This window comes from Takifugu rubripes, chromosome 7 (genome assembly GCF_901000725.2).
Source record: "Takifugu rubripes chromosome 7, fTakRub1.2, whole genome shotgun sequence".
NCBI classification, from domain to species: Eukaryota; Metazoa; Chordata; class Actinopteri; order Tetraodontiformes; family Tetraodontidae; genus Takifugu; species Takifugu rubripes.
The window spans coordinates 687,498-711,767 of record NC_042291.1 but is presented as its reverse complement, the minus strand read 5'-3'; the positions used below and the strand labels follow the sequence as shown (position 1 = coordinate 711,767).

The 24,270-nt window shown below is 39.6% G+C and overlaps 2 protein-coding genes across 3 annotated transcripts; both read left to right on the top strand.

Moving 5' to 3' along the window:
* The first annotated feature begins 526 nt into the window (after positions 1 to 526).
* Positions 527 to 4,676, top strand: LOC105416614 (sialic acid-binding Ig-like lectin 5). 2 transcript variants are annotated; one of them, XM_029839439.1, is made up of 10 exons: positions 527 to 598; positions 861 to 934; positions 1,444 to 1,505; positions 1,637 to 1,842; positions 2,164 to 2,475; positions 2,560 to 2,823; positions 3,174 to 3,452; positions 3,913 to 4,024; positions 4,102 to 4,267; positions 4,364 to 4,676. In XM_029839439.1, exons 1-10 carry the CDS (start codon positions 568 to 570, stop codon positions 4,547 to 4,549), a joined length of 1,692 nt encoding a protein of 563 aa, XP_029695299.1. In that variant the 5' UTR covers positions 527 to 567; the 3' UTR covers positions 4,550 to 4,676. The 2 variants fall into 2 exon arrangements, with proteins under 2 accessions (XP_029695299.1, XP_011603395.2); XM_011605093.2 differs by having other exon boundaries at positions 578 to 598; positions 1,444 to 1,842.
* A 2,140-nt stretch (positions 4,677 to 6,816) lies between these two features.
* xrcc1 (X-ray repair complementing defective repair in Chinese hamster cells 1) lies at positions 6,817 to 20,458 on the top strand. Its single transcript, XM_029839235.1, has 17 exons — positions 6,817 to 7,313; positions 7,419 to 7,511; positions 8,113 to 8,220; positions 8,307 to 8,465; positions 8,683 to 8,760; positions 9,019 to 9,142; positions 9,345 to 9,451; positions 10,626 to 10,788; positions 10,969 to 11,212; positions 14,017 to 14,133; positions 16,420 to 16,501; positions 16,598 to 16,682; positions 18,244 to 18,283; positions 19,270 to 19,406; positions 19,608 to 19,698; positions 19,784 to 19,859; positions 20,174 to 20,458. Exons 1-17 carry the CDS (start codon positions 7,263 to 7,265, stop codon positions 20,279 to 20,281), a joined length of 1,863 nt encoding a protein of 620 aa, XP_029695095.1. The 5' UTR covers positions 6,817 to 7,262; the 3' UTR covers positions 20,282 to 20,458.
* The last annotated feature ends 3,812 nt before the right edge of the window (positions 20,459 to 24,270 follow it).

The window sequence follows — 24,270 nt, the reverse complement described above, 5'->3', positions numbered from 1 at the left end:
AGGCGGGGGCACTGGTTAGCCGGGGGCATTGTTTGGTCAGTGGTTGTCTACCCACACCTGCTGTAATAAACCTGCAAGCATTTTAAAGTTCCTTCCCCATTGGTGCACATCATCATCTCCAACTATCACTGCATTGGCGGATGATCTGACAGCTATAGGTACTGGTCCGATAGAAGAACATCATCGTCTAGCCAATAAAGCAATGGTGCAGATGATTCTGTCTTCCAAGGTTTCAGGGAATTGTGTTTTTGTCCCTAAATTGGATTAGTTGACACGCATACCTAGTATTTTTCTAATTATTACCTAAAACGCCACAGTACTCCCTCAACCATGTGGTACTTTACATTTATTTATTTCCTAATTTATTCACATTTTAAAATGCCTTAAGGGTTCCAGTTTCTTTCAGGAGCAATGTTTATATTGATCCTATAAATCAGTCCCCAACAGAAATGTTAATAATTAATCGAAACGGGTCTGCAACCCTCAGTGATTGTTGTCACACTGTGAGATGTTTGGTGAGTGGAGACTGTAATGTCAGTCACAAAATGGAATACGTACGTTTAGCTGATGGAGGAAAAAATCCAAAAAAAGCGTGAGCGTGAGTCATCCATTATCATGTGCTGTCACACAGAAAAGCTGGGGTTGTTCTTTCCTTACAAGAGAAATGCAAAATATAAAGTATTTCACATGGTTGTGCATGTTAAACCTCTGTTGTGGTCACCAATGGCATCTCTAAAGCTGCATTTAAATAATGAGTCTGAGAAGCACAAATAACACCAAGAATACTGGATATGTGGTGACATCAGGTGAAGTGACGATGAAACACTCCAACTTCCCCTTCTCTGTGTCCATTCCTCCAGTCTTTGCAGCTGCCAGAGCTGGGCTGCAATCATGCTTGTGGATTCTCTCCTTTTTGTGTGTCCTCTGCTTTTTGGTAAGTAATTAAAACCTTTGGGAATTTAAATATGTATCAGATTCACATCTCTGTATGGATTTCAAGGGTATTTAAGGCCACATGATCATTACTAATATCATAAATATAATAACCTTAATGGATTTATGTGGAAAATAAATACTTCCATCTCCCAACCCCATTAGAAGCATGTATGCAGTTGGAGTATTTCAGTAGCTACATACATGTTTTATTTGTTTTTGTCCCACAATCTCCAAGACATCAGGATTTCTTTTCCAATAAACTAATTAAAATTACTGTAAAATGCTTTTTTTTTTTACACATCGTTGTAAAAGGTATTCTGAAGTATTGTTTAAAATTTTTCTGTCATGCCTTTTGTAGAATATCTAGCGACTAGAGACAATGTAGCCCTGAAGAAGAAACTAGGCTAAATAAATATTTAGATTTGGAAAAACTGTTTGCCGCTTTTACATCAAACCTCTTTACCTCTTTTGCTTGTGTTTTACAACTTCTGATCTTTGCCTCAACAGCAGCCTTGTGTAGGGGCATTCAGACTCTTGTGCCATCCGTCCCTGACCAAATTCAAGCCCTGGTAGGCTCCTGTGTCATTATTCCGTGCTCTTTTACTCCTCCAGCACCTCATTTTCACAGGAAAGCGAAGAAGGAAACAGTTAGCATCCGCCTGAGTTTCAGAGGTGGCAGCCACTTCTTTCCTCTTCGCAGTACTGCTTTCAACAGTGAGGACCAAGATCAGATGAGCAGAGAATTCCACGGCCGCACAGCCCTCTTTGGACAAATCACTAATGGAGACTGCTCACTAAAGATCGAAAGGATCCGAATGGATGATGCGCGGGTGTTCGAGGTTGCTCTGAAGAGAGCTGATGACTTTCTCTGGGGAAAGCCGAGGAGGTTCAATTTGGATGTTGTGGGTGAGTGGTTGATCATAAAGCCAGGATGATTTACACAAATCACATCAAGACTAAACTTAATGTGTCTGTAATGACCAAAAGGATTAGGAAAACAATTTAAACACATTTTAATGACAAAATATGCAGATTTAGAACGAGTTGCACTTAACTTCAAGATACTAAAACATTTATTTCCACTTTCCACAGTCAATGAAAGTGATAGTCATGTCACTGAATTTCACCATGTTTCCTTGATGAATTTATTTGTCACTGCACAAGAGCCAAGAGCCTAGGAAGTGCTGGCGGCTCTTTATATCAAAAATTGTTTTTTTCCAAGGATAGATACTCCAGAGGCTCCGATCATCAGTGGCATGCTGGCAGCCACAGAGGGGCAACTGGTCTCTGTGAACTGCTCGGTCAACTATTACTGCCCCTCCAGACCTCCCATCCTGCAATGGATTTGGGAGAGAGGAGATCAGCTGAACATCACTAAGCCTCCGGAGATACAGACAGTTTTCCCAGAGCATCATAGACCCTTGATGTTGGCCTCTCTATCCTTCACCGTGTCACACCGAGTAAAGCCCAGGCTCAGATGTGAAGCCAGTTACCCAGGAGCCAAAGCACTGACAGCCTCTAAGGATCTGCACGTGACATGTGAGGAGATTTGAGTATATTCTTGCCATTTTACAAAGATTATGCACTAAGTTCACATTTTAAATTCTTCAATTTGCTTTCTAGTTTCACCCAAAGATGTTGCAGTTCAGGTTGAGTCCAAGATAGTGAAGGAAGGGGGCAACGCCTTGTTGGTCTGCACATGTAAAGCTGATCCACCGGCATTTCAGTACCATTGGTCTTACAGCCAACAGGGCCGCACCATGTACCTCCGCCAGCGCACGCACACGGTTCGAGTGTTTAACGTCACACGAGACATGAGGGTGCGCTGCTCGGCACAGAACCTCATTGGTCGAGGAGAGTCCCAGCTTACGCCGCTGAACATTCTGTGTAAAACTATTTTTTTTGGGGAGGGGGATTTTGAATTACCATGTTTTCATCTTAGCTGTAGAAGATACTACCTCTTGATCAACCAGCCTTCTTGATATTTAGGTTCTTACAATTAACAAGTTCAGTATCTCCTGAGCATTGCTGTTTATTACCCCTGATATCTTTGATTGCTTTTATTTTGCAGCCTTTACATATTTAATATCACACTTAACTTTTTTCTTCCTTCCTAAAATAACAAAATGTCTAAAATCATATTATTTTCAAAACAAATCACATCAGATTGCATAAAAATCAATGTTAAGTTTAACACAACAGGTGTAGGAATGAATAAATCTGCTCTTTCTCATCAGACAAACCGGTCATCCTGCAGGTCTCCTCCACCTGTGTTCTGGAAGATTCGGTGCTAACATGTCATTGTTCGGTCGACTCCAACCCGAAAGCAGCTGTCACCTGGAGTGTGAATGGGACCGTACCACCTCATGATTACAACTTATCTGTAACATCTCAGCCTGACGAGCTAACTGCTGTTCTGAGGGGCCACATGGACGCACCTCAGACGGTGATTTGTTTTGCTGTCAACATACTCGGAAACGACTCCCTGCTGCTGTTGCTGCCTGCTGGTGGAGGAGGTGATTTTGTTTTAACAGCTTGTTTGCACCCCACATGGAAATTTCAAGTATGTGTAACACAATGTGCATGAATGAACATGGGAACATAAGAACATTACTGTCTTAGAACATAGATTGATTTCTCACCAACTGTGTCCTGGTCACACAAATCTTTTTGTTAGTGTTCTATATATTTTAACATACGTGAATGTGTCTACGAGCATGTATATATTTACATATAATACCAGTAGAAAACCCTACACTATATGTCACTAGCGTTGCATATTTTATATTTTATTATTTCCACAGCATACCTTGTAATATCCAACAACTAGTCTCTATATATCAATAATGTGTTTTCATGGACATTCAAGTATGCACATTCTTTCCATAGAAATATTTGGTGTTCTATTATAATGCTTAAAATGTTGCCATGTTTTCACAGGTCTTTTGACAGTTTCCCCTTTTTATCCTTACACAGAGACGCTCTCCTTATTGATGGTGTTGATACCTGCTGCAGCCATATGCTCAGTTTTGCTGCTTCTGTTGGTCTTTTACTGCTGCTGCTGCTGCTACCGAAAAAGAGCTAAAAAGTACTTGGTAAAATTGTCCCTTTTAATGTTTTGTTTAGGTATAAGTTTAAAGTTTTTCTATCTTCTGTTCATCTCAGAGAAATTCTAAACCATGACCCAGTCATGTACCCTGGAGGAACGGGAATTTCTCCGGACCAAATGTCGCTTTACATCAACTGCACAGAAGTGACTCATATCTACACCAATGGAAGCTACCAGCTTGTTTACCAGAACTCCACACCTCTCTTTGTCCACACCAAGCAGGTGTGTATTTTGTTATCTGAGTGATGGCTATCTATAAAGAAACATCTAAAAATCCAAATTACTCAAATGCATTCAATATAAATGAACCTTTTCCAGGTATGTCCAATGGGCAGAAGAGGGGGGGAAAGAAGAAGAAGACGACGACAAACAAGGAGAAGAGGAGGAGCAGGAGGAGATGTGGGTGTAGACAGAATTGGTGGTTTGGGAGTCAGAGAAGTAAGAGAGGAAGATGATAGAGCTGTGGCAGATGCAGAGACAGCCATCTACCTGGAAGTCCTCTGAGCAGATATGAGTTGACTTCTACATTATTTTGCAGCTCGCTCTCATTGTGATATTCACTGTTTGCCTTGCTTTTCCAGCCTGTACTTACTGAATATTTGAATTTGAATTTATTAAAGGATAGCCCCTTGAGATGCAACATGTAATTTTCGAGGGGTTCCAAGAGACACATACAGAAATATAAAACATAAAAGACAACATTTGCTACATAGTAAGACATACAAACATTGCAATACATTACAAAACAATACAGCACAATGTGGTACAATAAAGACATTACATTTCATTAAAACAAAATACAAACAACTAATTTACCCTCATCAATCTCATCCACATATCTCATATATTACAGTATACGACACAAACAAAGTTGAATTGGTGAATGATTTAAAGACATGAGCAGTTTGAGATGGTTGAAAAGAAATGTCTTGAAACAGTGAAAGGAGGAGATTGATCTGAGCAATAGTGGAAGATCAAGTCAGATGGAGATTTGGATTGTTGCAGCCAATTTCTTTCGAAATGTTGTGTACAGAATAGAAGGGATATCGCAAATATCTCAGAGGATATGATGATCTGAAAATATAGATGATCTGAAAATAAGACAAATAATTAAAATAAATACCTTTTTTTTTTTTTTTTCAAAGAATCCAGTGAAAATGTCTTCTGGGTTTGGGCTGTAGCCAGTTAAGTGAATTGTTCAGAACGCAGTAGTGACTTTCGGAAGGGACACTCAAAACCAACCTACATAATGAATTAAAAACAACATTAAGTGATTTGAGGTCGGTAGCATAGGAGTTTTAATAAATGATATCGGCGTAGTCTATGATGGTTGATAATCCTTTTTCTGATTGGGAATGTAAAACAGTTAATTGAACAATTTAGTGAAGACAAAATTAGAGTTAATGGAATGTTAAAGGAATGTTGGATTTAAGCTATATTGTAATTGAAAGTATAAATAACAGTATAAGCTGCATAAAATACCATAATTACCTAAATGAGGTAGATTACTGAAAAAAAATGGGGGGTGGGGGGTGTGGTACCAGGGTAGAACCCTGTGGAACACCTTTATCAACAACCAACTACTTAGACTGAGAAACATGAAAAGAAACACATTGGCTTCTATTGTGGAGATATGCTAGATAGAAAACAATTTATACGTAGATAGTGGTCAACCATATCAAAAACTTTAAATAAGCAAATAAAACTTCCACCTGTAAGTTGGCCTCTATTGAAGGAGACAAAGATGTAATTTGTACATTTTAAAAGAGCTGTTGTGATGGAGACATTTGATCTAACACCAGAATGGAATGGGGATAAAATATTGAAATCCTTTGTTAGGAGCAGCAGACACAAACAACTCGGCAAAAACGCAAGTGAGAACCAGTGCTTTAAAGCCGGAGGCAGGTGAAGATGATTGTCTGGTGATGTGATTCAGGTGTGCCTGAGAGCCGCCCTGCCTGACCTGAAACTAGACAGCCAACAGAAAACAGAAGGGAGGGGGAGAGGGCACACACCAGGGAAAACTACTTGACATAATGTGAAAATATACTGATCATTACTATACTGATTAAATAATTAAGAAGACCAGTTTTTACATACCATATACAGACTTTTGATTTAACATTAAGACAAATGCATTCTTAAAGGTACCGTATTATAAAGCCAGAAGTCAATCAAGATGGCTGAAAATTGATGGTGTCCTTTTAATTTTCCAATGTTAAAATAACGACAGAAATTTAAGATCTAATTCATCTATATTATTGTGGTAACCTGTTATATAGATGGGAAGCTGTTTTTCAGTGTCCATGTGGGTATTCTTGTCATAGCAGATTAATGACTGCAGATGTGTTGCTTTATAATATGAGATGAGATCTTCCCTGCAGCCACAAAGGTAAAAGCTTTAGCATGCATCCCAACAGTGCCATTTCAGGGTTCTTGTGTAAAAGCAGCAAAGACAATAATGTCTCCAGAACAAATAAACTTATGTTGACTTCTCATCTGTTTTGTTGTGCGTGTGCATGCTTGTGAATGTGTATTCATTTTACAGTTATTTTCTAACCCATGTATACATTTGTGCATACGTATACTTTATATGTATACACATTCGTATGCATATACAGATATGTATGGTTTACATGTTATTTTTACTATTGTAAAATAGCATTTTTATACGTAGTTACACTCTCCTACCGACTGGGGACAGAAAAGCTCTGCATACGCCGTTAATTTTATAGTAGAAGAAGACACTGACACCTCTCATTGGACGGAACCCGTCAGTCGGAAATTGCGTCAAATGTCGACGAGCATCAGGCTTTTGGTGGGAAAATGAGTTCGTTTTCACACGTATTTATCTGAAAGGAATTAAAGTTCATTTTCCGACATACTATAGTACCACTTAAATGAAATATGTATAAGCTACAGAGAGCATTTCCATTTTTTTAGAGAAAAGCCATTCATCAAAGTCCTCTGGCTAATTACGAAAAGTTCAGTCCGTCTATTGTTTGCTAGCATTTTGTCTCCTTACTGTTTTCAATAGTCCAATGAGAATAAACAGATTTTCCTTATTTTTCAATGTGGAGATCGTTATCACCCAAAGGACAATCTGCGGCATCTATTTCGTGGTTTGTTAATTGGCAACGATAGTGCTTTGTGGTGTGTCTATTGTGGCTCTATTTCCAAAAGCGGGTCTGTTTTGGTTTTACAACGATTTAACAAAATGCCTGAAATAGAACTCAAACACGTCGTGTCTTGCAGTACTGAGGATCCAGTAAGTTAAATTGCGACTTAAATGTCTACTTTTTAAAAACCGTAATCTCCAGAATCTTATTCAGGTGTGACCCTTCTTTCCCTTCGCATGTTTTGTTGGAACAAGACCCACAGGGCAGAAAACCTCCTAAACTTTGACACTTACAGAAAGTGGAAAGCAGCAAGGCCCGGAGAAAAACAAATATCAGTCATTCTGCAGGTATGCTTCTGCCTTTTCACCTCAAGTTGCAACATTTATGATGGATGTATGTATTATTGTCATTTTATTAAACATGTACTGTCTCCCAGCTATTTTACTGTGTTTCTCTGGTGCAGCAAATTTCAAAGTACCGGTACATTTTTTCCTCTCACTGCTCACCTGCTAAGTTGCACATCAGTGATTATCGTTATTATCATTTACTCCCAATTATGTATTAGTGCTAAGCCGCATCGAATTTTTCAAAAAGTATTTCACAAACATTTCCTGAGAGATGTCGCATTGAATGTTTCCTATATATGAAATGGAAATAATTTCACTCATTGTTTCTGTAATTTACAGCGGATTGTAAAAAGGTACAAAACCAGCATCAGCTTTTGAAAAAGTATTTTACAATTTGGCATAATAAAATAACCCAAACACTTGATTTTAAATTGTAAAAATTGGTGTCAGGATTGTTAGACTATGATCGCACATGCAATGTATGTGTGTCAGAGAAACTGTAAGTTTGGAAAGATTGCATCATTTTGTGTTTTGTATCTGTCCTTTCTTTTACTGTTTAAGCTCTGTTAATGCTGTGTTTGTTTTCTCTTTTTATTCTTAGTTTGAGAAGGAAGAGCAGATTCACAGTATTGATATTGGGAATGAAGGATCAGCTTTCATTGAGATCTTGGTGGGGAATTCTTCTGTTGTCAGAGACCAGGATTATGAGGTATTCTTGCAAATTAAATCACCAACATATGGACATCCATTTAATGCCTTTTCAGTTTATTCACATAAATCTCTCCTCTTTGTTAGGTTCTTTTGGTGACGTCTTCCTTCATGTCCCCAACGGAGAGCCGCAATGGCACCAACATGAACCGTGTTCGTTTCTTTGGGCCAAACCAGCTGCAGAAAAGCACAGCACACGAAAAGTGGGACAGGGTAAAAATTGTGTGCACCCAGCCATACAGCAAGGTCAGTGCCCTGCCATTTAAAGCCACATACAGAATATGTAAAACATGAGCATTTTGGAAGGTTTTTAGAATAGAATAGATTCCAATAGAATCAGGTGTAGAGGCTGATGTTATTATTGTTATAGAAGTAAGAAGTTCAGTTAAGAGAATGTGCAGTAAGTAGTTTACTTAGTAGTTTTTAAAATAATTCTAAAAGATTTCCTTCATGACCATTTTAGACCATAGCATACGGACTGGCCTTTGCAAAGTTTCACTCACCACCTGACAAAGATGACCCTCCACCAGCATCCTCACCAGTGAGTCATGGCTTTATTCTTAATATATCAGAATGTACATTTTAGTGATGTTTCTGTGTGCTGATTTGAAAGTACTTTTGAGAATTGTAGAATTTCAATTGAATACACTTATCTTGCTTTTCATGTCATCTGACATGACTTGAGACTGGTTTGTTGTGGGAAGAGTTTAGTACTAGTAAACCAAACAACTTTGTGGTGAATTAATTTGTTTTATCTCTTTGAACTGATGCCATTGTTTTTTGTTTTTTTAATTCTCAGAAAATGACAAAACTGGGACAGTTCAGGGTGAAAGATGAGTCTCCTTCTACTGGGTCCAGCCTTCAGCCTGGCAGTCTCTTCTTCAGTCGAGACAATGCCACAAAGTCCAGCACTTCTGTCAAAGGTAAAGCTCTTTGGTTTTATCATCTACAAAACCTGTATTTAATTCTTGTGGGTTCAAAAAACATAGAACAAAGAAAAATAATAACTAGTGCTCTTGTTAACAGCTGCTTTTGAAGTTGGTCCTAAAAACATGGAACCAATGATTTTTTTTTTATCAAAGTACTTTGTTCCCTAATAGGATTTGAGCCCATTTTTCTTTTTAGTTTCTCCACAGAGTCAGAAATTAAGTTATGCAGCTGCTGCCCTGCAGGCTGGCAGCAGCTCCAGTGCATCAGGCCAGGCACCTTCCTCCAGCGCTGGCTCAAATCAGGTAGTAAACCTCACAGCCTAACCATATTCTTCAGCCCTGAAAACCTGAACTGACATTTTACCAAATGAGCCATTGGTAGTTTAGTCAATAAGAATCATTATAAACTGTGATTTGAGTGTTTTAATGTACATTCTGGAAAGATGAAGCAAAGCTTTGTTTAAATAACTGCAGCCCAAAAACAAAGTTGAAATCTTTCAACTTATGGAATCCATGTCAGACACTTTATGTGACACAGGGTGTGTGTTAATATGGACAAGAGAGGAGACGGAATGAAAACAACAATAATAACAATAATATGGGGCTGTTCTTTACTGAGTGTCTCCCCATACCTGTCTGGGTTTTCTCCATGTATTCTGGCTTTCTCCTGCAGTCCAAAGACAGACATTGGGGGATGGGTGAATTTTCTTAGGCATGAGTGTAAATGGTTGGTTGTCTTTCTGTGTTTGCTCTGTGATAAACTGGTGACTTGTCCTGAGTATTCCCAGCCTCTCCGCCAAAGGCAGCTGAGATGGAACCAAAAACATGAATGATCAGTCAAAGACATCTATTGAACTTCATCAGTCCACAGAAATTGTTTCTAAAATGTATCAGGCTTGTGTAAATGCTCTTTTGCGCGTCTTATTCAAAATTTAATTGAGTATTCAGTAAGAACTCAGAGGTTTTCTTCTGGTGACTCTTTAATGGAGGCCATATTTAGGTCTAATCGAACCAGGTAGCAGGTAGCTGTCAGGGGTTCTAATGTGCTTTTCTAGAGACCCATTACTGCTGATTATTGGGGCAGGATTAGAAGCGTCTGGGTATTTATAAAGCTTTTTTATCACCTTGCCTTTCCTAATGAGGATTGTAAACAAGTCACCCCAACACTGTATATGTATTTATGCTTGCAAGTTAGCTTGCCAAAAGTTAGCTGGCTCATCCATTATCCTACACCTTTTTGAGTGTGTTCTTTTGAGCGTTTTAAAGTGCTGTTTTTAGGGCCAGTTCATTTTACTTAATGATTTGAGAACATTAATACTCATAATTAATAGCAATGCTCAGCTATAATGCTCAGCTGTAAGAATGTGGAAGCTATCTCCTCCCCCCACACCTGCCAAAAACATATAGGAAACCATTATTTAGAATTCTCCGTCAGGGTGGTTTTTATGGCTTGTGAACAGTAATTGCTTTCTTGTAGCCACCAGCTAAAAGAAAATTTGAATTCAGCAAAGAGCAGCAGTCTGCCTCTGGGCCTCCTCCCTCAAAGAAAATGAGCCCAGCTGTCTCACCTGAGGCAAAAGCAACAACACCGAAACACAAGCCAAGCACAGCCAGCACACCAAGCCCCTCTGCCAAAAAAGGTAAGGTTTGGTGCCCTGCTGCTTTGGTATTATTGTTTGTCCATAAAATCAAGAGGGTAATTACTATAAGTGCTTTAAAGGTTACAGTAAGAATAGATAGTGTTTTTCATACATACGAAAACCAAGGCTGTTATGTTACAAATAGTATATATGGCCAGCCCTTCATTCTTTTCCTTTCAGCATCCCCTGCACAAAAGTCTACTGAGAAGAAGAGGGAGAGCTTGCCAAAACCTGAAAAGACCCCCAAACAGCAGAAAGCCAAATCCTCGGGTGTGGAGCAGGTCCCAATCAATAGGCTCATGGATGGGGTCGTGTTTGTCCTTAGTGGTTTCCAAAACCCTTTCAGGGGAGAGCTGAGGGAAAAGGCTTTGGAAATGGGGGCCAAATATCGACCCGATTGGACACCCGACTCCACACACCTCATGTAAGAGTGAGATTTGTTTATCAGCATGGATGGATGTAGAACTTATTATTAGAACTAATTTCTTTTTTTCCCAACAGAAAACTAGTGAAACGCACTCATTCCTCACGTTAATCATCAAATCAATCTTTATTTATATAGCGTCTTTTACAATCAAAATTGTTTCAAGGCGCTTTCCAGAATCCCAGGGCCTAACCCCAGACAAGCAACAGTGGCAAGGAAAAACTCCCCTTTAACAGGAAGAAACTTTGAGCAGGACCAGGCTCATGTAGGGGGACCCTCCTGCTGATGGCCGGCTGGGTGGAGAGGAGAGGAGAGGAGAGGAGAGGAGAGGAGAGGAGAGGAGAGGAGAGGAGAGGAGAGGAGAGGAGAGGAGAGGAGAGGAGAGGAGAGGAGAGGAGAGGAGAGGAGAGGAGAGGAGAGGAGAGGAGAGGAGGAGAGGAGAGGAGAGGAGAGGAGAGGAGAGGAGAGGAGAGGAGAGGAGAGGAGAGGAGAGGAGAGGAGAGGAGAGGAGAGGAGAGGAGAGGAGAGGATTTCCCAGTGGGGTGACAGAGGCCTGTCAGGTGATCATGTTTCTGGACCCCGGCAGCCTTGGCCTATAGCAGCATAGCTAAGATGTTAACCTAATGATTAGACGACCCCCTAAGTTTGATAGTTTGTCTTGTCTATGATAGTAACTGGAACTGCAGAATTAGTAACAATAAGCTTTTTCAAAGAGGAGGTTTTAAGTCTGATCTTAAAAATAGAGATGGAGTCAGCCTCCTGTACCTGGACAGGGAGCTGGTTCCACAGCAGGGGGGCCTGGTAGCTAAATGCACGGCCCCCCATTCTACTCCTAGAGACTCTGGGGACCACAAGTAGACCAGCATTCTGAGAGCGGAGCGGTCTATTGGGCTGGTAAGGTATCACTAGCTCCTCCAGGTAGGATAAAGCTAGGCCTCTGAGGACCTTGTAGGTTAAAAGAAGGGTTTTAAAAATTATTCTAAATTTAACGGTCAGCCAATGAAGAGACGCCAGTACAGTTGTTATGTGATCTCTTTTGTCAATACCTGTCAGAACTCTGGCAGCAGCATTTTGGATCAACTGGAGGCTTCTTAAAGAGTTGTTTGGACACCCTGATAATAAAGGATAACAATAGTCCAGCCTGGAAGTAACAAATGCATGGACTAACTTTTCAGCATCCTGCCGCGTCAGTAGTTTCCTGATCTTTGTGATGTTCCTCAAGTGAAAAAAGGCACTTCTAGAGACTGTTTTAATATGTGAGTTGAAGGAGAGATTTCGGTCAAAAGTTACTCCTAGATTCCTCACAGAGAGACTAGATGTTAATAAGATACCATCTAGAGTGATCATGTGATCTAATCTATCCCTGAGAGGTTCAGGACCATGACCTCAGTTTTCCCTGAGTTAAGGAGGAGGACATTTGAAGACATCCAGGAATTTATGTCTTTAAGACAGGTCTGGAGCTTCACTAACTTCTCTGTCTCCCCTGGTTTCATGGATAAATAAAGCTGAGTGTCATCAGCATAACAATGAAAATTTATCCCATGCTGTCGAATAATGTTCCCTAAGGGAAGCATGTACAAGGTGAAAAGGATTGGTCCAAGTACAGAACCTTGAGGAACTCCATGGCTAACCCTACTGTATGAGGAGGGAACACCATGGACATGAGCAAACTGGTATCTATCAGATAAATATGATCTAAACCAGTCTAGTGCTGTCCCTTTAATGCCAATCACATGCTCCAGTCTATGTAACAGGATGCTGTGATCAACTGTATCAAAAGCAGCACTGAGATCCAGCAGAACCAGCATAGAGACCAGTCCATGATCTGAAGCTATGAGAAGATCATTAGTAACTTTAAGAAGTGCTGTTTCTGTGCTGTGGTGATCTCTAAAGCCTGACTGAAACATCTCAAACAGGCTGTTTCTCTGCAGGTGCTCCAGTAACTGAGTCACCACAACCTTCTCTAGAAGGTTCATTGCATCACTTGTGATCTCAACATATTTCTGCTCAAATCAATTATTTTTCAACTTCAAATCAAATCAGATTTACTCGTTAAGTTATAACCTACGTATCTGCATGGCTGCATGGTAACATGTCATGTCCATGTATGCAAACTGGCTTGAAATGCAGAGGTCTAATTCCTCAATCTCCTCGTCCACTGATTCATGCTCCAGATAAGATGAAGATTTCTCTGTGCCACTGTGGAGATTGTTACCCCCACAGAACTAGATACTCATTAAGAGAATTAGACAGGCTGTACAATCCTGATCCTACGAGTGCATTTATCATGTCCTGTCATAGTTTGCATGATGTGACCGTGCCACACACTTTGAGCCAGTGTGAGATTTGACTTAAGAATCCAGCATCCTGGTGGTGCATCCAGAAAAAATCAGCAAATGTTTAAAACCCCTCTATTTATTATATAATAGTATAAGTTGGTGGAAAATTTGACCTGCAGTCTTTAAAAACAACATTATAATATCTTGATAAGCAAACAAAATCCTGACGGTGTATGACAGCGACACTAAATACCTTGGAAATATCAGCCTTTTTACTTTAAAGTCTTCGACTTTAAAGTGAAAAGGGTGACTTCTAGGGTGAGATATTTTTATCTATAGTTGTTTTTTCACATCAGATTACAGGATTGCGTAACAGTGCTTTAAGCACTCTACTAATTCAGTTTGATTGCATCTTGATCCTTGCTGTCAAAGTTGTCAGTTTCACTTGTTAGGATCTCTTTACTGATGTAAGTGTCTCTCTTTTTCGCTCTCTCTCTCTCTCTCTTTTGGCCCATTAATCTCCAGCTGTGCCTTTGCCAACACCCCCAAATACAGCCAGGTGAAAGCAGCAGGGGGCTTTATCGTGCGAAAGGAATGGGTGATTGACTGTCATAAGAGAAAACAGAAGCTATCTTACAAACGGTAAGAAAAAGTGAAAAACAATGAATTTTTTAAAGCTTCAACCAGAGGAGCAGGTAGAAGGGGATTCAGCATCTAAAAGGGCAACACTCCAGGGTAACAGCATGATTTTAACATGGGCTGTGTATCCAGCGAATGAACACACATCAGATTAGTACTTTCTCTAAAGCCACTTCCTCTGTTAATAGTGCAACCTGTGCGCAGCACTCACCACCGAGCGATACATGCAGAAATGCTCCTCACAGCAGGGGCGTCCACTTCTGACAGAGATCATTGTAACCTTGTGCAGCTGATGCCTGCTGTGATCATGAATTCAGCCCAGCAGGCTCCAAGAGCTCCCTAATTATATGACTCATTACAAGGGCAGCTTTTGCAACATCAAGGTCTTCTGGCATCACTCCACATCTAGTCTCCTCAATAATGCAGTACAGAGCGTCGTGAAGGAGCTTGGAGATATTAATTTCAATAGCTGTGTAGTTGTTGCACTGTACTAAGCTTGGCAACTAAAATGGAACTAAAATTTCATGCTGTTATTTTCTGTTGCGCACTGCTGACCTTGGTTTTAAAACCACCCTCCCACTATAATACTGAATGAAATCTAGTACTAGTACTATTGCATTAGCTGTGTTGTATTTCAGCCATCTGACAGAAAAGTAAAATAGCTTTGCTTCTTTAGGTTGCAGTGTGGTACACTAAAAATACTATTATTGTGCTGAGTTAAAAATTAACACATGATATATGTAAAGTAGTTTAAGGAAAAACAAATCCACCATTTCTGGTCAGCATTTCTGTTTGATACTTCTATTTCTGGTGAGCAATTTTTAAAAAGAAACTTCCACTTTTCAGGACTGATGATTCACTACGTATTAGTTGATTTATTAAACATCAGAGATCATGACACCTTTAAATTGTTAAAAAAAAAAAAATCAAAAACAGAAGTTTCCTTATTTTTCTTCTTTTAAGTTTCCACACAGCACATTTGGAATCGGGTGCCTGACAGGTTTTCTGCTCAAAGAGCAAAAAAAGACCTTCACACAATTTTTTGAGTTTGTTTTTGTATTTATATAAATAATATGCAGTGATTCATTTTCCATTGTTTCAGATCATTTATCTGGATATGATTCAGTCGATAATTGGACCTTTTAAACAATCTACAGTCCTTAAGAAGGCTGTAAGGTGATGCTTTTAAAGTATACATTACCGATATGAGCTATAGGTTTTCTCAGAATTTCAGGACGGTATGTGTTGCAGGTTGTGTCGTCACGCAGTTGCAAATATCAGTTATTTTATAACATTTGTGAAAATCCCCCAACTCAGCTGCCCCTCGTGTTTTATAGAATAATCCATTCGCTTGTCCTCCACCAATATTGTTATCTCCAGAGTGTTCACCATTGTGGGTGTATTCCTTATTTAAAAGGTGCATCTGTGATGGGTAATTAAAAGGCCACTTACTTTGATGATGAGCACCTTAACAAATACGCACACTCGCACTTAAACTATCGCACACGCATTTGCCAACGAGCATCTGGTGGCAAACACGCAGCTGACATGGATGCATATTCCACAGTGTGCATGTTAAAGAGAAGATAGCAAAGCAACCCAGAAATGCTTCCTCCAGTTGAGAATAGAAACTGGAGAGAGAGAGCAGTAAACACTCAAGTGGGTCTACAGCATCCTGACACAATAAATTTGAATAAACAAGGACATTTTCTCATTAAAGCCAAGCCTCAAATGCGGGATTATAAAACTGTTTTTGTGGTGAATCCAAAATAACAGTCACAGTCATAATAACCAGAATGTTTTTCTTCCCAGATTAATCCAAATTGTGGGCTGATGTAAATATTTAGACCATGTCACAGATTGCTTTAGCCCCATTTGAAGTCATAACTCAATATCTTAATGTTTCACCGTTCCCTTTGTTATGCACCTGCATGTCTCTGCTTTGACCGTTCTCAACAAATATGCTTTCTCCCTGACCTGTGTCCACGTTGTCCTAAATTGCCTCGAGGACAGTGTCTTCTTCTTTTGCTTTATTACAATCTGTGAGCCAGCAGAGCCGTGTTAAAATAGAGACGCATACTGTCGCCTCAACTTTCTTGCAGGTGTGGATGTTGTTGGTTTTTTGTGGCGACTGCATGGGGATCTAATATTAAATATATACAGTAGTAATGTTGTAAATAAGGTTTTAAACATAAAGGTTTCTCGTAAACGGAGAGGGAGGCGGACAGCGTGGCAGCTGGTTTGCTGGCGTTTAATCAATCCACCGTCAACTCCACCTTTTTTTTGCAGATATTTGATGGATGGACCAGAGTCGAGCTCAGAGAGTGAAATGGAAGTAGATGATAAAAGTGAAGAGGAAGTGGACACAAAGGTAAAAGTTCATTCGATTTTGGTGGGGAAAAAAATCTTTCTTAATTTGCCAGTGGGTTTAATGCTGTTTTCTCACTGATGTCTGCATCCTCCCCAGGAGGAGAGAAAAATGACCCCTAACATCAAACAAAAACTAATGATTGAAGATGAGTTTGCTGGCTCAACTGATTTGGATGAACCAGGTTGGATTTTTTTGCTACATTAATCATCTTCACACCATAACATAAATATCTCCACCAAATAAAGAATACTACGTTAGATTCCCCTGGTGTTTTGCACATTATTGGGCTGGAAATAATGTGTGGCTTAATGCAAACTGCTAGTTTTTCAGTCTTTCAATGATGTTTTGAGTCTTATAGAGACTTTATTTAAAACATTTTTTGATGTCCAGGTCTAACGTTGCATCAGAGTTTCTGGAATGTGGTATTTTTGATTAAGATGAATCAAATGGTTTCAAAATAAGTTCCCTGTTTTTGGTCTAATTGGCAGAACCTCTCTAAGACGAGGGCTTTCTGGGTAAGATCAGATCTAATAGGTGCATAGAGCTTCGTCTGCGTTGGTTGGCTCATCTTTCTACCATGGTTGGCTACACTTTATCACAACAAATGTCAATGAAGCCAATAAACCTTAAAAAGAATATGCTCCTGTGAGTCTTGTATGAAATCAAAAATTCTCCTTTTTAAGACGTAACTGAAAACTAATTAACAGGCTATATCAAAGTAATTAAAGGTGTTGTGGAGAACTGGACCACTACTATTGAGTGATATAGGAAGAGCCTTTTATCAAATGTTTTACCTGCAAGTGATAAATAATGTAATGAAAATGAATACATTTGTGTGTATGTGTGTATATATATATATATGTATATGTGTGTGTGTGTGTATATATGTATACTGTATATGTATATATGTATGTGTGTATGTATATATATATATATATATATACACACGTATATGTGTGTGTGTGTGTATATATGTATACTGTATATGTATATATGTATGTGTGTGTGTATATATATATGTATATATATATATGTGTGTGTATATACACATGTATATACACATATATATGTATGTATATGTGTGTATATATAATTGTATATACATACACATATATATATATACATACATACATACATACATACATACATACATACATACATACATACATACATACATATGTATGTATATACACACACACATATATACTGTATGTGTGTGTGTGTTTGCATGCAGTTTGCATGCAGTTGGTTGATTAATATACCGATTTACTGATCGTTGCCGTCATTTTTTACTGTGAAATTTTAAATGCTGAAATTGTCATTTGCCTTTTCCTCTAACATTGTCAGTTTTAGGAAAATATGTGGTGGGGGGGGTAGAAAGACCTATAGGTGACGGTGAGACAGTGTGAGTTTGGCATAAGACATAAAGATATTGATTACACACTCCAAGGGATGAGTTAACAAATGCCACAATGCCAAGAGCACACCTACAGGGACTGTTGAAGGCAAAAGGAACTCACTGTGAAGGGACTTGGACATGATTCTCATTTCTATGTTAATGCAAATCCAGAATTAAAGCAGCAGGCTGCATGAGTGAGTGTGTGCAGCAAACACTGACCCTCCTAACATAGTGGAGCACCACTTTAATTTGACATCCTTATTTTTTTTTTCTTTGAACAACACATGGGACGATTAGTCTTTGAGGTTAATTTCATCATATGATGTAATTGTTTTTTTCTCAGGTGATGATTCTGCTGTCGACACTGAGGATGAGCTGCAGAGGTAAAACCACACCATTGATGCTTTTATACTTCCTTACTACTGAGACATTCCTGGAGGTGGTATTGGTTATGGCTGGCTGGCCTGCTAGGTGGGGCATTCCTGTGAATGTGATTGAACAGTTAAACTAAAATGTTCAATAATGTGGCAATAATGTGGTTCTTTTGGAAACAGTCCAGCTGGGACCAACATGATCTGCTTTAGTTTGTCCAAGCGGTGCATCTCTGTACCACCACACCAGTGTGGGAATTTTGCATTGCTGGAATTATTATTATTTTTATTTATATAGTTTTTCTTGACTGCTTTATCCCTCTGGGGGTCAGGTGCTGCGCCATCTCATCGCAGGATCATATATTGGCATTTGGGGGTTTGGTTCCTTGCGTAAGGGTACCTTGGCAGTGCTCTGAAGGTAGCCTGGCATCTCCCCTTGCTACTAGAATAACAGCAATATTTTTGCTGTACAGATAAACCAACCATTGATTAGAAATCCCTGTCAGTAAACATGAATAACTCTAAAATCAAAACACTACACTCTTGCTTCTCTGCAACCTGCCGACAAGCATTCATAACTTGTTTAACTCATCTTGCTATTGATGAACATTTACTACAATTTATTCATTTATTGGATACAACATTTCTCCGCACTAATAACTGCACAAACCTAAAATAGCAACATCAGCTCTTTGAACACAGTCTCAAAGATGAAGGTGGAATAGTTATATTGACTACTTACACAGAACTATCTATTACAAATCTGCACAAGCTACAGAAATGAGCAACTCCTGTGCTTGTATTTAAGTGGATTTTGCTCAACGTGGAGTAATGACCGTGAGACAGAGGAATCTCATGTTGGGCTTGGCTGATAGCAGCAGTTATTTCAATCAAGCTTTCTCCCCCATTGCTGCAAGGCAGCAAGTTAAGAGGTTGCTTCTGTGGAATTATATAGTAGATGAGATAAAAATGAATCCTTCTATGTGTCCTTGCAATAGGGTCGAAAATGAGAGCAGGCGGAAGAAAGCAGCAGCACAAAAAAAGTCTGTGGAAGAGGAAGATCCATACGGAGGATCAACCGATGAAAACACGGATGCCGAAGCTGAGCAAGACCACCCGATCCCTGATTTACCAGGTATACCTGTTATCGCTGCGTCCTCGTCTTGTCTCGTTCAAATCAAATTTGCAGGAAGGACTGCCCTTCCTTAACCAGCACACCCTACAAAGACTGAGAGTAATGAACAAATATTTGTTTTCTATGCTCCCTTTTATTCAAAAACCTTCATCTCTCTGTATCCTGTTTTGTTGTCTCTCTTCCGTACCTGTATTCCTTCAGAGTTCCTGAGCGGCAGGCACTTTCTCCTTTATGGTAAATTTCCGAACAACGAGAGGCGCCTGCTGCTGAGATACATCACTGCTTTTAATGGGTATGCATATCTATCACACCTTTAATCATTTCTGTTTGGAATGGAAATGAATTCCTTGCAAATAATAATACTGTCTCCTCTGTAGAGTGATTGAGGACTACATGACGGAGAAGGTGCAGTTTGTGGTGACCAGTGAAGGGTGGCACAGTTCCTTTGAGGATGTGAGTTGAAATTTAAGACTTAGTTTTTGTAAAATTGGAGACCTAATCACCTTAAAAAAAGTTTAAAAAAAGTATATATAAGAAAAAGCATTGAATTGAAGCAAATGCACTGCTTTCTTTTAATCTCAATTTAAAGACAAACCTCAGAATGTGATATGTTTTACCCATTAAATGACACCCAGATGTCAATTCTCTTTTTTTTTTGTTCAGTCTCAGCTCTCAGATTTAATATCTCACTGTAACAGTTGGTTATATTACACCAAAGAATATTGTTTGACCCCCTCATTATGTCACATCTGCTACTCTTGTAACAGGCGCTGATGGAGAACAGCAGTCTGAACTTTGTCAAGCCCGCGTGGATTTACGCCATCAACGAACGACAAAAGATGCTACCCTATCAACCCTACACTGTCGTCCCATGAACTTCCTCTCTACATACAACCATGTGTGATGTTAAAGAGAAGCATCAGGACAAGTTGCACACTTGTTCCAGATTCCTGGTTCCTCAGTCATAAAAACACTGAGCTTACATCAGCTTCATACTGTTATCTCTGAAATATCTCTAACAAATTGTCTACTCTTTTGTCTCAGTTTGGGGTGAAAAAAAATACTGCTAAATTGTCTGTTGGCTTTACTTTTGAAGTTGTTACCAGCCTTTCATTTGAAGAGCATTCTCTGCTTATCAAGAAAAGAAGCTCTGGATCAGTTCCATGGTAAACGTGCCTGTACTGCAGCTTGCTGGAGCTCACTGCAGCTACCTCAGGCTCTGTCTGGAAATGAGTTATCACCCTTTGCTGGCTGCCACTGGCACTGATAAGACTTAAGCTTGTGAACCAAGCAGACCATAATAACGTTAGCCTAAAGTCAGCTCAAATGTTTTGGGTTGTTTTTCTTTTTCCTTCTAAGGTTGCAGCCACCTAAATTTAAAATCAGAACAAATACCTTATAAAACCCACAGGTTTTTTTTCCCCATTTTCCTGAATGCCATAAATGATCATTTCTGTTTTGTGTGTGTCACAAATGCTTCACTTTAGATGTTTGTGTTTATTTTATTAATGTTAGATAATGGATATTGCAAGTGATGGCCTGGTTTCAAGGTATGGATTTAAGAGATTTCTCTTAGGTCTCCTTTAAAAGCACGTACATTTATATGTAGTAATTTTTATCTTAATAAAATACCTTTGTATGTAAAGGGATTGGTTTTTTTTTGCCACATTTGCAGCTCTCTTTCTCTTTTCTGTTCTCTTTGATGGTAGCTCAAGAGCTGCTCTCTTCCCCTTCATTCACTCTCTCTTGAGCCCTTTCTCCACCCTCTAATTTACTTGTCATCCTGCATGGCGCTCAAAGCCATCGGTCTTGGGTCAAAGGGATTAGAAAGACAGAATGTGGAGGAAAGGCAGCAAAATGAGCGGGTGGTTTCAAGAGACTGGCCTCTGGGGACATGCAAGGATTTGGCCATTGCATTTACAGCCAGGCCAAATATTCGGCCTGGCTGTAAATAAAGCTATGTGAAATTTAGCAGTGAATTTTGTGTTTAAAATGCATTTTCTCCTGTAGTTCTTGAATCTCATCCTGCTTTTTAGGAGGGTTTTGTCATCTCACTTGTTGATCTGCAGTCGAGCCTCTCTGTTTACTCTCAATAACAGTGGTGTGTACATTTTGGGCAGAGCCTCAACCTTTAGATACAAAGCCATCAGGGATGCCACCACTGTGGTGCTGCAATGCTCTCTGCCTATGTCAAATTTACCATACGGTCCCATATTTCTCCTTTTTTCATTGTAATGATTCTGTCAAAAGTCACAGTGAATCGCAGCTGTGCCTGGGAGCAGTGACACTAGATGAATGTTTTATATTATAAAATTGTATTTTTCAGTTCATTAATCAATTTCTTTTGAAGCCCTGACCATATTTATTTATACAAATACCTGTGTAATGCATTTACCTTAAGATTTCATTTAAGATCAAATTCATGTGTACCGGTACTTGAATGTTGGACAAATATGAGTTAAAGGCCTTAAGTGAATGATGATTCAATGTCCTACTGGTTACTGTTTCAGAGATCAGTTGAACCGCCCCATCAAGATAACTAATTGACTATAAATTCTAATATAAACTGACACATATAATCACTATAACAATGCCAACAACAATGACGATGTAATCCCATGTGTGTTTATAGTTGGAAAAACCATTTTAATTGTATAGCCATTCAACAGTTCCAATTAAATGAATCCTTGTTGTATAGGAGCAAACTTTAAGGGAACCAAGTCCTAATTCGTCTATCTATTCAGTAGTTCTTGGTTTGAAAGGACATCTATGATCCAAATCTCCTGTTCCACCACACCCCAAAGGTGCTCTGTTGGATTGAGATCTGCTGACTGTGGAGGCCACTGGAGTACAGCAAACCCATTGTCATGTTCCAGAAACCAGTTTGTCGATGAGTTTTGTGACACAGAGCATTATCCTGCTGGCAGGGAGGGACATGGTCAGCAGCCAAACTCAGGTAGGCTGAGGCTTTTAAATTATGCTCAGTAGCAAATAAAGGAGTCCAAATGTGCCAAGATAATAGCCCCCACACTGTTACACCACCAGCAGCAGCAGCAGCCTGACCCGTTGATACCAGGCAGGATGGTTTCAAGTTATTCTTGCCAAATTCTGACCATCTGAATGTTGCAGCTGAAATCAAGAGTTTTCTAAGTTTTTCCAGTCCTCTAGAGATCACTTTTACTGTCTGTGCTAATTGCAACCTCATTTTCCTGTTGTTAGCTGACAGGACGGGCGCTGGTGTGGTCTTCTGCTGCTGTAGACCAGCTTCTACAAGGTTGGACGTGTTGTGCATTCCCGCGTTGTAACGAGTGGTTATTTGAGCTACTGTTGCCTTTTGATCCTCTCAAACCAGTCTGTCCATTCTGCTCTCACCTCTCACATCCACAAGGTCTTTTTATCCACTATCCACTGCTGGTCACTGGATAGTTTCTCTTTTTAGGACCATCCTTTGCAAACCCTGAAGATGGTTGTGTCTGAAAAGCCCAGTAGATCGGCAGTTCCTGAAATACTCACACCAGTCCCAATGGCACAGACAAACATTTGTTCAAATTCACTTAAATCCCCATTTATCCCCTTGCGGGTACTTTAAAATTCACGTTTAAAATTCAGCGCGTCACCTTGACCACCTTTACATGCTTAAATGCATTGAGTTGCGTCCACCAGCAATTAAACATGTAGACCTAACAATGAAGCTGGTGGGTTTCTCTAGCTTGTCTCTCAGAAGTGCTGGCTGGATGATGCTGAAGGCCCTGGAGCAACCAAGGAACATGACCCTCACACTGCTGCCAGGCTTCTATAGGTGACAGGACTTCAGGATATCTTATCTTCCTCTTCCTTCACTGGTTCCTCACCTTGCAGTAGATTGACATCAGCATAATCTGGTTCATTTTTTCACTTATTCCGCTATAAACAAAACATATATACAAACATAACATATCTATAACAAAAGTAAAACACTCAGTGGCTGATTGTTTGTTGATGTACCACTAGCTTTTCAATATTTAACTTATTAATATATTGCATAGTTAGGGAGCATTTACACGCTGCATTATGGGACATATTGAGTGCAGTAGGGCGAACCTCACTTAATATTCAGGTTAGTATTAGCCTCTGCCATCAGGAGAAGATAAATGAGTCTTCCAATTTTAGTCAGCAGGATGGGAAATATGGATATATAAACAAAAACAGCCAAATTGTAGTATAAAGATATGCAGTGTGTAAAACTCCACAGGTTGTAAAGATCTAAAGTTTGTGATGATCCACAGTGTAGAGAGATCTATGGTTAGAAAGACCTACAGCTTACAAGAGTCTTGTCTTCGTTGTTGTCTTCATCTTCTTAACCGTTTCATCCCTTTTGGGCTGACGGGGAGGGGACACATGGGTGAAGGCAGGGTTCGCCCCTGGATGAGTCACCAGTTTATCTCAGGGCCCTGTGTGAGCATTTGTGAGTTCATAACTTTGCTCAAGGGTATCTCGGCAGTGCTCTGAATGTGTCCTGGCACTTTTCCCTATTACAGAACACCTTGCATGTTTTGTCTGCACTGGGCCTTGAACCAGGAACCCTCCTCAGCTTCTCAGCTCAGGTCCCAATACGAGATGAAGCTACCACCACCCTGCTTGTAAGAAGCTTTCGAGTTTGTGAGGATCTATCGACAGTTTAAACAATCTACAGTTTATGAGGATCTACATTGTGAGAAGATCTACAGCTTGTGACAATCTAGTGTTAGTAAAGAAAACACTAGTTTTTATAGTAGAAGAAGAAAAAGCTTTGATGCATGGGATACAGTCATTGACATCACTGAAGGAAAAATAGAGGACGAAAAGAATTTTTTACTTTTGTTTTCGCTCCTCTTCAGCCTTCTGA

Bases quoted from the DNA above. Each gene is read 5' to 3' on its own strand.
- LOC105416614 (XM_011605093.2), top strand. From the start codon at position 892: ATGCTTGTGGATTCTCTCCTTTTTGTGTGTCCTCTGCTTTTTG. The intron at 935-1,443 runs GTAAGTAATTAA...TTGCCTCAACAG, and splicing joins TGTGTGTCCTCTGCTTTTTG to CAGCCTTGTGTAGGGGCATT. The intron at 4,025-4,101 runs GTACTTGGTAAA...TGTTCATCTCAG, and splicing joins TACCGAAAAAGAGCTAAAAA to AGAAATTCTAAACCATGACC.
- xrcc1 (XM_029839235.1), top strand. From the start codon at position 7,263: ATGCCTGAAATAGAACTCAAACACGTCGTGTCTTGCAGTACTGAGGAT. The intron at 8,466-8,682 runs GTCAGTGCCCTG...TGACCATTTTAG, and splicing joins GCACCCAGCCATACAGCAAG to ACCATAGCATACGGACTGGC. The intron at 14,134-16,419 runs GTAAGAAAAAGT...TTTTTTTTGCAG, and splicing joins CAGAAGCTATCTTACAAACG to ATATTTGATGGATGGACCAG.